Source organism: Labeo rohita, chromosome 12 (assembly GCF_022985175.1).
Source record: "Labeo rohita strain BAU-BD-2019 chromosome 12, IGBB_LRoh.1.0, whole genome shotgun sequence".
NCBI lineage: Eukaryota > Metazoa > Chordata > Actinopteri > Cypriniformes > Cyprinidae > Labeo > Labeo rohita.
The window spans coordinates 28,002,907-28,017,831 of record NC_066880.1 but is presented as its reverse complement, the minus strand read 5'-3'; the positions used below and the strand labels follow the sequence as shown (position 1 = coordinate 28,017,831).

The 14,925-nt window shown below is 36.4% G+C and overlaps 1 protein-coding gene across 4 annotated transcripts in view; it reads right to left on the bottom strand.

The window, feature by feature from the left end:
• Window positions 1–1,386: 1,386 nt before the first annotated feature.
• myocd (myocardin) overlaps window positions 1,387–14,925 on the bottom strand; it is a 35,174-nt gene continuing 21,635 nt past the window's right edge. The window contains exons 7-14 of one of the 4 annotated variants that reach the window (XM_051124003.1): window positions 12,851–12,946; window positions 12,429–12,712; window positions 11,206–11,350; window positions 7,266–8,144; window positions 5,889–6,038; window positions 5,031–5,159; window positions 2,827–2,884; window positions 1,387–2,413 (exon numbers count right to left, since the gene is read on the bottom strand). In XM_051124003.1, the coding sequence (XP_050979960.1) occupies window positions 1,896–2,413; window positions 2,827–2,884; window positions 5,031–5,159; window positions 5,889–6,038; window positions 7,266–8,144; window positions 11,206–11,350; window positions 12,429–12,712; window positions 12,851–12,946 (2,259 nt within the window). In that variant the 3' untranslated portion in view covers window positions 1,387–1,895. The remainder of the gene's footprint in view (window positions 2,414–2,826; window positions 2,885–5,030; window positions 5,160–5,888; window positions 6,039–7,265; window positions 8,145–11,205; window positions 11,351–12,428; window positions 12,713–12,850; window positions 12,947–14,925) is intronic. The other 3 variants (XM_051124004.1, XM_051124005.1, XM_051124006.1) reach the window with 3 other exon arrangements.

Genomic DNA, 14,925 nt, shown 5'->3' with positions numbered 1-14,925 from the left:
GCAAGTTTACTCTAACTTTTGTTTTTAATGAAAAGGAATGTCTCATAAATATGTATAAATATGCCAATGAAAAGAAAAGGTTGAAATAAATACATCAGAAGAGTAAGATCCAAAAATAATAAAAACAACCAATAAAAAAAAGAGCTAATGAACGTTCAAAATAACAAAAGTGGCAGTAATAATAATAATCTAGAATTCAAAACAGACTTTGGGGAAAGAAATGAGCGAAATATGAGAAAGTTCTTTAAGTACTTCATCTGCTTTGATCTTTTGACCAGAGATTACAAGGCTTGATCGTTCTAAAATACAGTTCAAATTTTTCAATGACTGAAGAGTTGAGATTTTGTGTAGAGCATCACATTATGGAAGCTTGTTTCTGAAATGAAATAAAAAAAAAAAAAAAAAGGTATTTGCTACTTCTCACAATTTGTAATTTTTTTCCCTAAGAATTGCGAGATAGAAAGTCGGAACCTGCAAGATTTAAACTCGGAATTACAAGACAGAATGTCAGAATGGCAAGATCCAAAAGATAGAAAGTCACAATTCCAGGATAGCCAGAATTGCAAGACATAAACTTGGAATTACGAGACAATGTCGGAATTTCAAGATATAAACTTGAATTATGAGACAGAATGTCGAAATTGTGAGATATAAACTCGGAATTACAAAACAATTTTAGAATTGTGAGATATAAACTTGGAATTATGAGACCGGATGTCGGAATTGTGATATATAAACTCAGAATTACGAGGCATAAACTTGCAATTTTGAGATAGGAAGTCAGAATTATGAGATATAAATACAGAGTTGCGAGAGATAAACTCGGAAATATGAGATAGAAAGTCAGAATTCCGAAATATAAAGTCGGAATTGCAAGGTATAAACTCAGAATAGTGAGAAAGTCAGAATTGCAAGATATATGCAATAGAAAGTTAGAATTGCAAGATATAAACTCAGAATTACGAGACAATGTGGAAATTGCGAAACATAAATATGGAATTATATGACAAAATGTCAGAATTGCAAGATATAAACTCTGCATTACGAGACATAAACTCTGAATTACGAGACAATGTCGAAATTGCAATATAAAACCTTGGAATTGTGAGAGAAAGTTGGAATTGCAAAATATAAACTCGGAATTGTGAGATTGAAAGTTGGAATTATGAGATGGGAAGTCAGAATTGCAAGATATAAGCGATTGAAAGTTGGAATTGCAAGATATAATCTTGGAATTATGAGAGAAAATTAGAATTGTGAGATAATGGGAATTGCCAGATATAAGTCGGAATTACAAGATGAAAAGAACAGAACTGCAAAATGCAACGTTGGAATTGTAAATATGAACTCAATTACGAGAAAAATTGTAAACTCAGACTTTAGAGAAAAAGTCACAATTTTTTTTTTTTTTAATCTCATGACGGAAACATGCTTCCATATCACATGTAAAAGCCAAAGGTTTGCGCTCTCTAAATAAATTAATGACTTGACGATGACAGGAAGGAATGAAATGTTCATAAAAAGTGTGACACATTCTATGGTAAGCTCAAGGTGCAAGTGTGAATTCATATTTACAACAGCACAAGAGAGTACACGTGATATACTAGTGTGATGCATTAATACGTGTTTTTCCCACACCACAAATGTGCAGACAAAATAAAAAAAGTATTGAGTTGTTTTCGTATATTTACAGACGGATGGTACGGATGTCTCTGTTTGAATCCAATTCCACTTGGAGCGTCTTTCTGTTTCCAGTAATCAAAACATTCTTTGCCAGAATCCACAGTCAGAACAATTCAAGTTTTGATGGAACGTGATAAACAGTATTAAACACTATGCTGCTGGAGCGTCAGAGCTGGATCTGGAGATCTGGATGTGGACGTGATGTTTTTTCCTCACCAGTGTTCCAGGTGCAGGTCCATGGCCGAGTTCAGGCTGATGTCGGTCACGTCCAGGAACTCCGTGTTGAAGATACTCGGCCCGGACGGAGGCAGGCCGTTGTGGAAGGCGGTGGCGGAGCTGGGTGGAGTCAGATCCAGCCACTCCATCGTCTCCCACGGCGACTCCGCGAAGGTCATTCCGAGGCCGTGACCCTCGGCGGCGACCGCCGAGATCTTTCCGGCCGTGGGTGATACGGGCGTGTCCATCATGTCGCGGCTGTTGAATCCGTCGCCCGGCTCCTCCAAGCGTCCGTCCTCAGCGGGCATCTTCAGGATCGGCGCGTCTCCTTGCGTCCGGTTCATGGGGTTCAGCAGCGCCTCCAGATGAGCATCTCCGTGAGCCGCCGCGTGATCGTACGCGAGCATGGAGGGCGACATGTGACTGTAGTGTCGGTGGAACTTGGGCGAAACTGTAAGGTGAGGCACAACTTTGGTTACAGGAGACCTCTCTTCTTTGGCGTTAGCTGGCATTTCTTTAAAACAAGACAATGACACCAGAAACAGTGACTTTAATAGTCAATAACAGCTGGGCGGTTACTGGGTGAAATAAGAGGCCTTGTTAAAGTTTCGTTTAGGGTTAAAGGGACACTTCATCCAAAAATGAAAATATTGTTATCATTTACTCACCATCAAGTTGTTCCAAATCTGTAGAAGATATTTTGAAGAATGTTGGTAACCAAACAGTTTATGGTCCCTGCTGACTTGACTAGTATGGAAATCAGTGGCTACCATCAACTGTTTGGTAACCCCATATTCTTCATAATCTTTTGTGTTCAACAGAAGAAAGAAACTCATCCAGGTTTGGAACAACTTGAGATTGAGTAAATGATGACAGAATTTAAATGTTTGCGTGAACTATTCTATGAGCTAATGAGGAGCGACTCACCTCCGCTCTCGATGAGGACGTCAAGAAGCTCATCCATCTGCTGGCTGCGTGACATTTGCTGTAACAACATCATAGGATCAATTAGTCGTGTTAGTATTTGATGCTGTCAGCACATTTGTGACACATTCCATGCCTTTGCTTTAACCCTCATAACGCATTCAGGTCTGCTTTGATCCGAAAGAGATGCATAAAAATAGGCATCGTTTTTAGAAAGGAATCGAAAGTTTTCAAATGCCTTAAAGGGAAAGATCACCCAAAAATAAAAACTACCCCATGATTTACTCACCCTCAAGCCGTCCTAGGCGTGTATGGCTTTCTTTCAGATGAATACAATCAGTTATATTAAAAAATGTCCTGGCTCTGACAAAGCTTTAGAATGGCAGTGCATGGCTGTTGAGATTTGAAGTCTCAATAAATGCCATATGGAGCACTTTTTATGATGGATGCACTTTGTTGGGCTTTAAAACGGCCATTCACTGCCATTATAAAGCTTGGAAGAGCCAGGACATTTTTTTAATATAACATATACATATACATCTAGGATGACTTGAGGGTGAGTAAATCATGGGATAATTTTCATTTTTGGGTGAACTGTCCCTTTAAGACCCTCAACATATACATCCTTTATGTGTGCCAGATTGAATACAGTCCTTTTTTTTAAAGAGATATAACTGTTTAAAAAAACGTTTCACATTCGGGTCATTTTGATCCGGGTATGTATGGAGCAGAGGTTGCGTTAGACTTTAACATTGTTCGTCATTTTGACTGACGGTTGTAAAAATTTTGTCATAATCTATTTTTTCCTGTCATTTTAATTTTCATATTGTAATTATAATAACACATTTAATTGCTTTTATTTTTGATCACATTTTCATTTTTAATTATAAACCTACAGGATGATAGGATTATGCATTTTGACACACTGGAGCGCACTTGCCACCAACTGGACAGGGGTGGGAATTACAGTTACAAGTTACAATAGATCACCCTCAGTGTAATCTGTCAAAGTGACGGAAGGCTTTCTGTTTTTTCTGTCACTGATAAAATAATTCCGTCAAAACGGACAATTTTCGGTTAACGCGACCTCTGATATGGAGTACCATTAGTGTCAAAAATACTTTTTGTAAAACAATCTATGAAGTTATTTTAGTGTGTGAAAACTTTAGTAATTTTTGTAATTCCTGATATCTCTCTCACTTTTGGGACTGCATTTTGTTGCTAGAAATGAATATGTATGTCTATTAATGAACCACTGCAGCATTTTCATTTGTTGTTTTGATGTTGTGTATATATATATATATATATATATATATATATATATATATATCTTCTTTTTTAAGTGTGATTCATGTGTAATTTAATATTTTAAAGAATTTTTCAACATTTTTTAATTTAAAAACGGGTAAATGCAGTAATAACATGGTAATAACATTACATAACAAAAAATGCTGATTTTTTTTTTTTTTACATTAACTAATTAATGAGACATTGCTGATCACATCTAATATAGTTTTAGTTGAAAAATACTAAATTTTGACACTTTTATAAAATAAAAATTCTTTGGGTCCCAACAGACATGGAATATGAAAATAGTACACAGATTTTGAATGCATTATGAGGGTTATTTGAGTGTTAAATGTATGAACAGATTTTGTAGCTGACGGCATTCAAATGTGCATACAAAATTGGCTATGCTCAGACTTGTTGGCAAATGTTTCTTTTTGCAGGCGATTTCAAGGACAATAATCTCTAGAAAGCACAACAGGGTTTCCCAAATAGAGATCCTGGGTTGATAAAATGCTATATTGTATGTAAAATCAGAATACATCAATGGGGCTGCATGATAATCAGTGATTGCATCAAATCAAAATCTGTGATTTAGTTCAATATGTGCATATTGTGATGTGCTGCGTATTTCAGAGTGAAGTGTGGCCCTGTGTTCAAGCCATCAGCTCATGATTCGGTGTTTTCATCATCACTGTATGTGAGTCTAACATGCATCAGAAGACTGTTATTATTTAATAATAATACTTAATAATAATAAATTAGCTGACAGAAGCATTTGGGAATCCCTGCAGTGCACTAATGCAGCTCTGTGTGTTTTGACGGAGCGACCGCTGTCAGTAAAGCTGTAGAGACGCAGGCAGAAGCTCTGAGAGCGTGAGCGGCGTGAGAGCGCATGAGCCGATCCTGAGCTGCTTTACCTGTTTCACAGCATCCTCATAACACGGCGGCCCTTTACTGCCGGAGGCAGGAGGATCTGCGCTACAGAAGGCAGTGCTGGATGTGGGAGACTTGGGCTCAACGTGCCGCGGAGAGAGAGACAGAGCCTCCTACAGGAGACAGGGCCAAACGTTACACCTCTGATGAGCCAGAGGAGCCCAGCTCTCTGATCAGTGTGTGTGTGTGTGTGTGTGCGGCAGCACCGAATCTATCAGACGCTTCCTCAGCAGGACGGCGTGACCTATGACCTCTGACCCAATGACAATAAACACATCAGATGCTGTGAGAGAGTCTGTGTGTGGGCATGTGCAGACATCACATGATCATTTGATTTTTAATGTTTTGAAAGAATCTCTTCTGCTCACCAAGGCTGCATTTATTTAATCAAAAATATAGTAAAATAGCAAAATATTATTACTGTTTAAAATAGCTTAAATAGAACATTATATCCTTGTCTTTTTATTTTTTCATTGACACCAAACTTTTGAATAGTAATGCATGAAAATTCAGCTTTGATCACTGGAATAAATTACTTTTTACAATATATTTACATAATAAGCATATATTTAAAATTGTAGTAAATAATTCACAATATTACTGTATTTGAAATAAATGCAGCATTGGTGAGCAGAAGAGACTTCTTTGAGAAACATTAAAAATCTATTGTTCATTGATTGAGACGGATGACTGATGTAATAAAACATGATTGAAACCTCTTTTAACAGAAGCCCAGTGGAATTGAGACTTACTGTTACAGGAGCAGATCAGAATGTGTTTTATTTTGAGGCGAGTTTTTGTGAGTGATGAATTAGATAAGCGAGTTTGATTTCTTCACATACTTTCTGCTGCATGCTGCCGCTCTTGGCTTTGGTGGATCCTCTGGCGCTGATGTTGTTCTCTGATGGACTGTGATGGTAAAGCGGCTGCAGGTTTCTCTGATCTGACGGAAACGAGCAACTCGCCGGCTGTCCTGCGCTCTTCTGCTGTAACTAAAAGAGACTCCAGTCATTATAATGACAAACCTCAGTATCCATGATGAAGAACAGGAAGAATCTTTTACAAATTCATCTAATTTCATTTCTAACTATATTATTGTCCAGCTCTAATTGGATAAATGCGACTATAAGGCATAATATTAAGATGTTATAACCATTCATGATTTCACATGAAGCTTTTTGGAAATTATGTATATTGTGAAAAGTGCTATACAGATATGTTTAACTAAAATTTGACTGACTTTTACAATAAAATGTTGCACAAGTATTATGTTAAAACTAACTTGTTTTGGTTAAATCTTCAACACGTGAAAGTACACATCAAAATGATTTAAATATATTTTTCATAATAAAAGTTTTTTTTTTTTTTTTTTTTAAATATCATCAAAATGTTTAAATAACAATATATATGAATAATAAAAAATCATAATATTAATAATTTAAAAATGTCATGTTTTCAGGAAGGCATACTAAGCATTTGTGAAATTAAACTGACTTTATATTATTACTATTGTTATTAAACTTTAAACAATATTATATCAAGTAAATAAATACACTTTCAAAATTAAGTATTTTAGCAGATATAAATATGTTTAAATAATTAATTTATTAATATCACAACTTGAATTAACCTTGCTTCTATAGGTATAATAATGTATACAATAATCTCTAATATTATAATTTTGTTTATGTCAGTCATGACTGATTTAGCAAACAATAGTTTGTCAAATAATAAGCATTTATTTTAAACATAATTTTTTTATAATAAATTATTTTGATTTATTTATTAGATTATTATTTAGAATTAGATTTTTATCATTTCTGTTTTCATGTTACTTTTATTTAAAATGTTAATAGTTTTGTTGTGCCCTTTTTTGTTGTGCAAATTTTATTTTTCATTTTATTTAATTTAATTTATTTTTTTTATTTTAGTACATTAAGTTAAACTGAATAAAAACGAGAAATGTTTTGGCAACTCACTCTGAAGTTTTTTATATATTTATTTTCAGTTAAGATTTATTTTATTTCAAGTAATGTTTTAGTTGTAGTTAACTATAATAATCATGTTGTGAATGAATGAACAGATAAATTGAATTCTGTTTGCATTACTGAATCACTATTTTCTTGTCTATAACTGCTTTGAAACAATCTGTATTGTATAAATTGCTATAGAACTCAATGTGAGTATAAAGAGGCGTGTGCAGATGTGTGCATGATCACCTGTATGTTGCGTGTGGCTCTGCTTGCGTTCTGAGGCAGCGTGTGTGAGTCTCTCAGCAGGTACGGCTGGCCGGGTGATGAGGGGCTGCTGGAGGGTTTGGTGACAGGCGAATCTTCAGGAGAACACTGAGGGCTCAGGAACGCAGACAGCCCGGCGGGACTTCCAGACGACGGCGGCTCCATGCAGTGCGGCGCAGTGTGTAGATCGCAGTGAGCCATGCAGTTGCTGCTCGCGCTGCTTTTCATCTGCTTGGCAGCCAGAGGACAGCTGGACGCCACCTGCTCCTGCTTCACGGACACGCCGTAGAACTGCTGCATCTGCACAGGAGGCTGCAGATGCATCATGTGCTGCGGCGGTGGTGGCGGCGGGGCGGGACAGTCCTGCATACGCTTCCTCTTGTGCAGCTGCATGCGCAGCTCCTCCACCTGCCTCTGCTCCTGGTGCAGCTTCCACGTCAGCTCCTCAATCACCTTCTGCTTCTCCACCAGCATCTTGTCCTTCTCTGCGTCTGGTCCCAGCGCGCCCTCGTCTGCGCTCAGCTGGGCCGGCGACGGCTGCAGGCCGAACTGCGGCGAGGACATGGTGACGTCACTGAAGCTGTCGGGCAGTGATCCGCTGACGGAGAGATCGGATGAGGCTGGAGAGATGGGCGGTGTGGAGCCGCTGCTGCAGAAGGGGTAGAAGCCAGCACCGTGCGACTGGTATGACGACAGCGATCCGGTGGGCGTCACGGGGAATGCGGCTGTGCTGACATCTGTGGAAGTGGCTGGAGAAGTGCAGCTGGAGTCTTTGAAGGGCCGCAGTCGCTCTATGAGCGCCGTCTTAGTGCCAGACACAGGGAGACCACGAATACGCAGCTGCTGCCTGAGTTCAGATACCTGACAACATACAAAACAGTCAGTGGAGTGTGTTTTAAAGCAAAAATTCCAACTAGCTCAACTTAAAGGGAGCCCTGGGGATTAAGACTCGTATGGCTTAAAGGAGAAGTCCACTTCCAGAACATAGATTTACAGATAAGGTACTCACCCCCTTGTCATCCAACATGTCTTTTTTTCTGCAGTCGTAAAGAAATTGAGGAAAACATTTCAGCATTTTTCTCCCTATAGTGGACTTCTATGGTGTCCCGATTTTGAACTTCCAAAATGCAGTTTAAATGCGGCTTCAAACGATCCCAAATGCGTTTTTAAAGATCCCTGCCGAGGAAGAAGGGTCTTATCTAGCGGAACGGTTGGTTATTTTCATAAAAATAATACAATTTATATACTCTTTAATCTCAAACGCTTGTCTTGTCTTACTCTCCCTGACAGTTAGGGTATGTCGATAAGCTCCCATCTCATGTTCTCCCTCATCTTCAAAATTGTCTTATATCGCTGTTTTACCTTTTTTGTTAAGAGTGTTTGATCATCTTTGCATGTTCACTTTGCAAAGACTGGGTCGGTACTTCTGCAGCGATGTAGGATGATTTTGGAATCATTTTTGAAGTTGAGGGAGAAAATACGATTGGAGTTTTTTGACATACCCTAACTGTCTTGAGCCAGAATACACAGAGTTCAGGCAGAGCAAGACACAACGAGTGTTTGAGATTAAAAAGTATTTAAATTGTATTATTTTTATGAAAATAACCAAACGTTTACAACCACATTTGGGATTGTTTGAAGCCGCATTTAAACTGCATTTTGGAAGTTCAAACTCGGGGCACCATATCAGTCCATTATATGGAGAAAAACGTCTGAAGAAAGAAAGACATGAACATCTTGGATGACAAGGGGGTGAGTATATTATCTGTAAATTTTTGTTCTGGAAGTGGACTTCTCTTACTGAAATCTGTAGTAGAAAACCCATAAAAGATGTCCACATCATTTTATACATATTTCGGACTATTGATTTCACTCAATATTATTTTGATGACGTCAAATGGTTGCACTCGGTGAGCTACTGGCGCTACCTATTGCTATTTATGCCACAACACAACTCAGAAAATAAAATACTGACACAATGCCACATAGTGTGGCTTTTGGTTGTACTTTTCAGTCGAAGGGCAACATGAGAAACAATGTAAGTCTTCACTGAAGAAAAGAATGGGAAGATGCCTGTGGATAAATAAAACTTCTTGAAGACCTGCATCTTTGTTCTCTCTCACTTTAGTTCTGATGCTTTTAGTAGACAACAGCTACTGAAAGATCTTACAAATGGCAGAGACAAGAAATGCTAGATCCCATCCTGGCAGGATGTAAACATGCCGACACTTGTCATGACGCTGCGGCCACTAAAGGAGTTTCTCAGCGTGGTTTTCACTCAATATCTGACGTTTAGACTCCTTGTGGGGAAAAATCAATGGTACGGCATTTAAGTTAAGCCTGTGCTTAGCTGTGGGCATCCTATCAGTATTTTATTTGTGTCTGGGGTTTTTTGTGTTACGGTAAAAACAGCAACAGGTAGTGTCAAAAGCTCAACAAGTGCAACAATTTCATGTCATCAAGATAATGATGCCCCTCATAGTTCAAACATATGTTTAGAACAATGTGGATATTTAAAATAATGTACATTTTTAATGGGGTTTCTACTTTATATTTTAGTAAGAGATATCATTTACATTATATTAGCCATACAAGTATTAATACCCAGGGTTCCTTAAGTCCTTAACAAAACTTAAGTTTTGTTGCTGCGTTAAATGTTCAGTCCTCATAATGCATTCGAAATCTGGATACTGTTTTCACTTTCTGGGTCCAAAAGAATAATTTTAAATGCATTAATCATACTGCATCTTTGAATGTTATTACCATCTATTACCCCTCTTTTATTAAATAAATTGAGAAATTCTTTGAAATTTTAAATTACACATTAACAACAGCATTTTTTTCAGTACTGATAAGAAATTTAGTTTGAATATATCATTGTATGTAATTTATAAGAGTATATAGTCTTAAAATTACCAGTAGTAGCTACATTTGAAAACAACAATGGGATTTAATTAAATACCTTTGAATTTACAACTCATGGTTGCTAAAAAAAAAAGTCCAAATGTATGAAATCTACATATTTATTTCTAACAGAGCGACAAATATTACTCTGAAAAGTTTGTAAACAAAATAAATTAAGTTTACTTGCATAAACACGCAAAACAAAAAAATATAAATTGTTATATATCCTACAAATAAGTGTAAAAAACGAACATAATTAAATAAATAAGTTTTGCCAAGTTTTGTTTTTTTTTATGTACTGGTCGGTTTTGAGTTTTGAAATCTTAAATGGATAGTTCACCCAAAAATAAAAAATCTGCTATTAATTAATCACCCTCATGTCGTTCCAAACTCACAAGACCTTCTGTCATTTTCAGAACAAAAATTAATTCATGATATTTCTGATGCAATCCAAGAGCTTTCTGACCTTGCATAGACAGCAACACAATTACCACAATCAAGGCCCAGTAAGGTAGAAAGAACATCGTTAAATTAATCCATGTGTTTCAACCTTAATTTTATAAGGCTACAAGAGTACTTTTTGTGTGCAAAGAAAGCTCTTGAATTACTTGAAAAATGCCTTAATTTGTTTACAGTAGATAAAAAAAAGTCTTATAGGTTTGGAATGACATGAATGTGAGCAATTAATGACAGAATTTTAATTTTTGTGCGAACTATCCCTTTAACGTCACCAAAATCAAACCAGAATTCTGAACCTGAATTTAATCAAATTTCTATTCTGGAAATGTATGCAAATTAGTGCATATTTAATAAGACGGTGCATCATTTGCATATTTAAACAACATTTCAGAAATCTTCTACTAAGACATTTGTCTTAATGTACTGTGATTAATCAGCTGGTTTAGATATCTATTAGTTAGACCTATAGTGTTTTGCCTTAAACGACACACTTTTGGTTTCCATTCCAGATCTTTAACCCCTTCATCACATCATGACCGTAGAAAAGCGCAGCACTGACCTTCAGGTCATCCAGGTTGGCAGGCAGTGGTCCGGGTCTGACGGGGCTGATGGACGGATTGCAGTAACTGCTCTTCACTGGAGATGAGGAGCTGCTGCTGGTCTGGACGCTGGATGCACATGATGACTGCTGTTCACTGGACGCCCTGTTACACACACATATCATGGTCAAAACATTGACTAAATAATAAAAATAGCATTAAAATGGAATTTTAAAAACATCTTTATATACGCGTCTGTTCAAAAGTTTGGGGTCTGTACGATTTTTTTATGTTTTTGAGCGTCTTCTGTGCACCAAGGCTGCATTTATTTAATCAAAAATACAGTGAAAACAGTAAAATATTATTACAATTTAAAATAGCTGTTTCTATGTGAATATATGTTAAAATGTAATTTATTTTCTGAATTTTCAGCATCATTACTCTAGTTTTCAGCGTCTCATGGTCCTTGCTGCGCAAGAAACATTTCTGATTAATTCAATGTTAAAAATAGTTGTGCTGCTTCATATTTTTGTGGAAACTGTGATAAATTTTTATTTTCAGGATTCTTTGATGAATAGAAAGGACAGCATTTATTTGAAACAGAAATCTTTTGTGACACTATAAATGTCTTTACTGCCTTTACTTTGATCAGTTTAATGTATCCTTGATTAGGGCTGCACGATTATGACAAAAATCATAATTGTCGATGATTCCCTTGAAATTATAATTGCGATTATTAATTATGATGATCACAATTTACATTTAATGATGTTTTGAATAGCTTTATGCTATTGTTTGAAGCACTGCATGCCACCTTTTTATATATAGTTTCTTTTTTAAATATAAAAAAGGTAAAAAATTACAACAATGAAAACAAAAACCTTAAGATAACCTGTAGGAAAAACACCCACACCCCCGCACACAAGCCCACATCTTAAGCAAGTGGATTTAAAAAAAAAAAAAAAAAAAAAAAAAGCATTTATTGATTTATTTTTAAATCTTACTGACCTCATATATATATATATATATATATATATATACACACACACTATTATTCAAATACTTGAGGTTTGTGAGGTCAAGTCATAACAAAATTTCACTTTTAATCTGAGGAGATTCAGGTGAAGGTGCCAAAATGTTTTCAAGTTTCCCCTTTATCAGAGTCAGTGAAGAGAGTGTATATAGTCAGAACATGTTTTATTGTTTGAGGTAAATGCTGAAAGAGACATTGTGCTGGACTCACTTGTTGAGCGTGTTCTGGTTTAGGGTCTGGTAGCTGAAGCTCTGCTGCTGATGCGAATGCGAGTGTGAATGTGAATTCTGCTGGTGTTTCTGCTGGCTGAGGATCTGCAGCTGCAGGAAGAGCTGCTGCTGCTGCAGGAGACGCGCGTACGCCGAGTCCATCTGCGGCGGAGGAGATTTCTCCGCCTTCTGGTCCGGCGGGATGTACTGGTGGTACTTCAGCTTCTTCACTTTAGGCTTGATATCTTTGGGTTTCTTGTGGCGGTTCTTCTCAGACATTTTGGACTGCAGAGTAATTGAATGACTTCATGAAACGAGCTGATATTAGATTTATGTGAGTGCTTCAGATGTTAGTATTACAATAGCTTACTATCGTCTGCTTTGTGTTTAGTGATTTGAAACGGACGAGATGTTTAGTCTTACCTTGACTATTGCAGGAACGGGAATCGGTGGAGTTTCTTGGCTGTTTGTCATGTTCTCCTCCTGGTTTTGAGCACTGCTGTCTTTATTCTGAGACCCCTGAATAACAAATGAATATGCTATGATTAAATCATTCATTATGACTGATTGTTTTTGCCTGTGTTAACTCTGTAAAGCTTGACATATGAAAAAATAGCTAGAAAAACTGCAGTTTATTGAACCTTTAGACAAAAAAAAAAGTGAGAATGTTATGTTTTGCATCATTTTTGATCATATTTGATCCAGCAAAGTTTAGAATTTGCTTATCAAAAATGATACAGTTCATGTAGGGTTAAACAAATGCAACACTCTGTTAAACATTTCTGCAAACTCCAAACCTTTGAGTTTCTATAAGTTTGACAGTGTTTGTAAGATCGATATATATTTCCCAAGTACTCTGCATTTAAAAACCCCACACACAAGGTGATTATTATTAAACATGTACATAATTTACAACTTTCACAAGTCACAAAGCTTAAATAAATATTTCTTGTACACGCTTTTGCTCCACGTGATCTAAGCGATAGGTCATGATGATTTGATGCCAGGTCTCCTGACAGCCTCAGCCGATGGTTTATTACTCCTGCTGCCAGAGAATGGGCAATCATTTTGATGCCTGGAGCAACACTGGAACAGCAGAGAGCACAATACACTTTTGAGTGTGTAAGAAACATGCTGGCATGCTGATCTGGGCTCTGAGTCAAAAGAGCTGTCAGAAAATAACGGCTCCTCCAGAGCCTGAGCAGAACACTGCAGTTCACCGGATCACCACAGGGGGCAGAAGACTAAAAGACTAAAATACACAACTAACACCACACGCATACACTTGCTGGACTCACTATCAGCAGTCAGGAGTGCATTCAGACTTCAACTCATTTGTTTCAATTCAATTCAATTGATTAGACTTACAATATATACTAGCAGTCAAAAGTTTGGAAAAGTTAAGATTTTTTAAATGCATTTATTTGATCAGAGACACAGTAATATTGTAGATACAGTAATAGTGAGATATTATTAAAATCTCAAACAGTTGTTTTTTCCACTGGAATAGTAATACTACCATTTAAAAGTTTGCTTTAATTGTTTTATTTCAACAAGGATGTATTCAATTCATCAAAAGAGACATTTATAATGTTTCAAAAGATTTCTACTTTAAAGAAATGCTGTTTTTTCTAGTCATCAAAGAATCCTGGGAAAAAAAAAAAAAAACGTTTCCACAAAAATATGAAGGTGCACAACTGTTTCCATCACCGATAATAATTAGAAATTGAGCAGAAAATCAGCATATTAAAATGATTTCTAAAGAATCATGTGACTGGAGTAATGATGCTGAAAATTCAGATTTGATCAGAGATATAAATTTCATTTTACAGTATATTCACTTAGAAACTGTTATTTTGAATTCTAATAATATTTCACAATTTGTGCTGTATTTTTCATCAAATAAATGCAGACCTGGTGAGCAGAACAGACTTCTTTCAAAACAATTACTCTCCAAACTTTAAACCAGCAGTCTATACAGTAGTCAACATTTGAAGTGGATCAAAAAAGTTCAGCAAAGATGTCGTAAGACAAGAACAGGTATTGTTTTGGTTTTGATCCACTTCAAATGTTGACTACTGTATGTGACCCTGGACCACAAAGCTAGTCATAAGTAGCACGAGTATATTTGTAGTAATAGCCAAAAATACACTGTATGGGTCAAAAATATAAATTTTTCTTTTATGCCAAAAATCATCAGGATGTTAAGTAAAGATCATGTTCCATGACAATATTTTGTGAATTATCTACCGTGAATATATCAAAACGTAATTTTTGATATGCATTGCTAAGAACGTCATTAAGACAACTTTCTTAATTTTCTCAATATTTTTATTTTTTTTACCCTCGTATTCCAGATTTTCAAATAGTTGTATCTCAGCCAAATATTGTCCTATCATAACCATACATCAACGGAATGCTTATTTATTCATCTTTCAGATGATGTATAAATCTCAAATTCAAAAATTGACCCTTATGACTGGTTTTGTGGTCCAGGG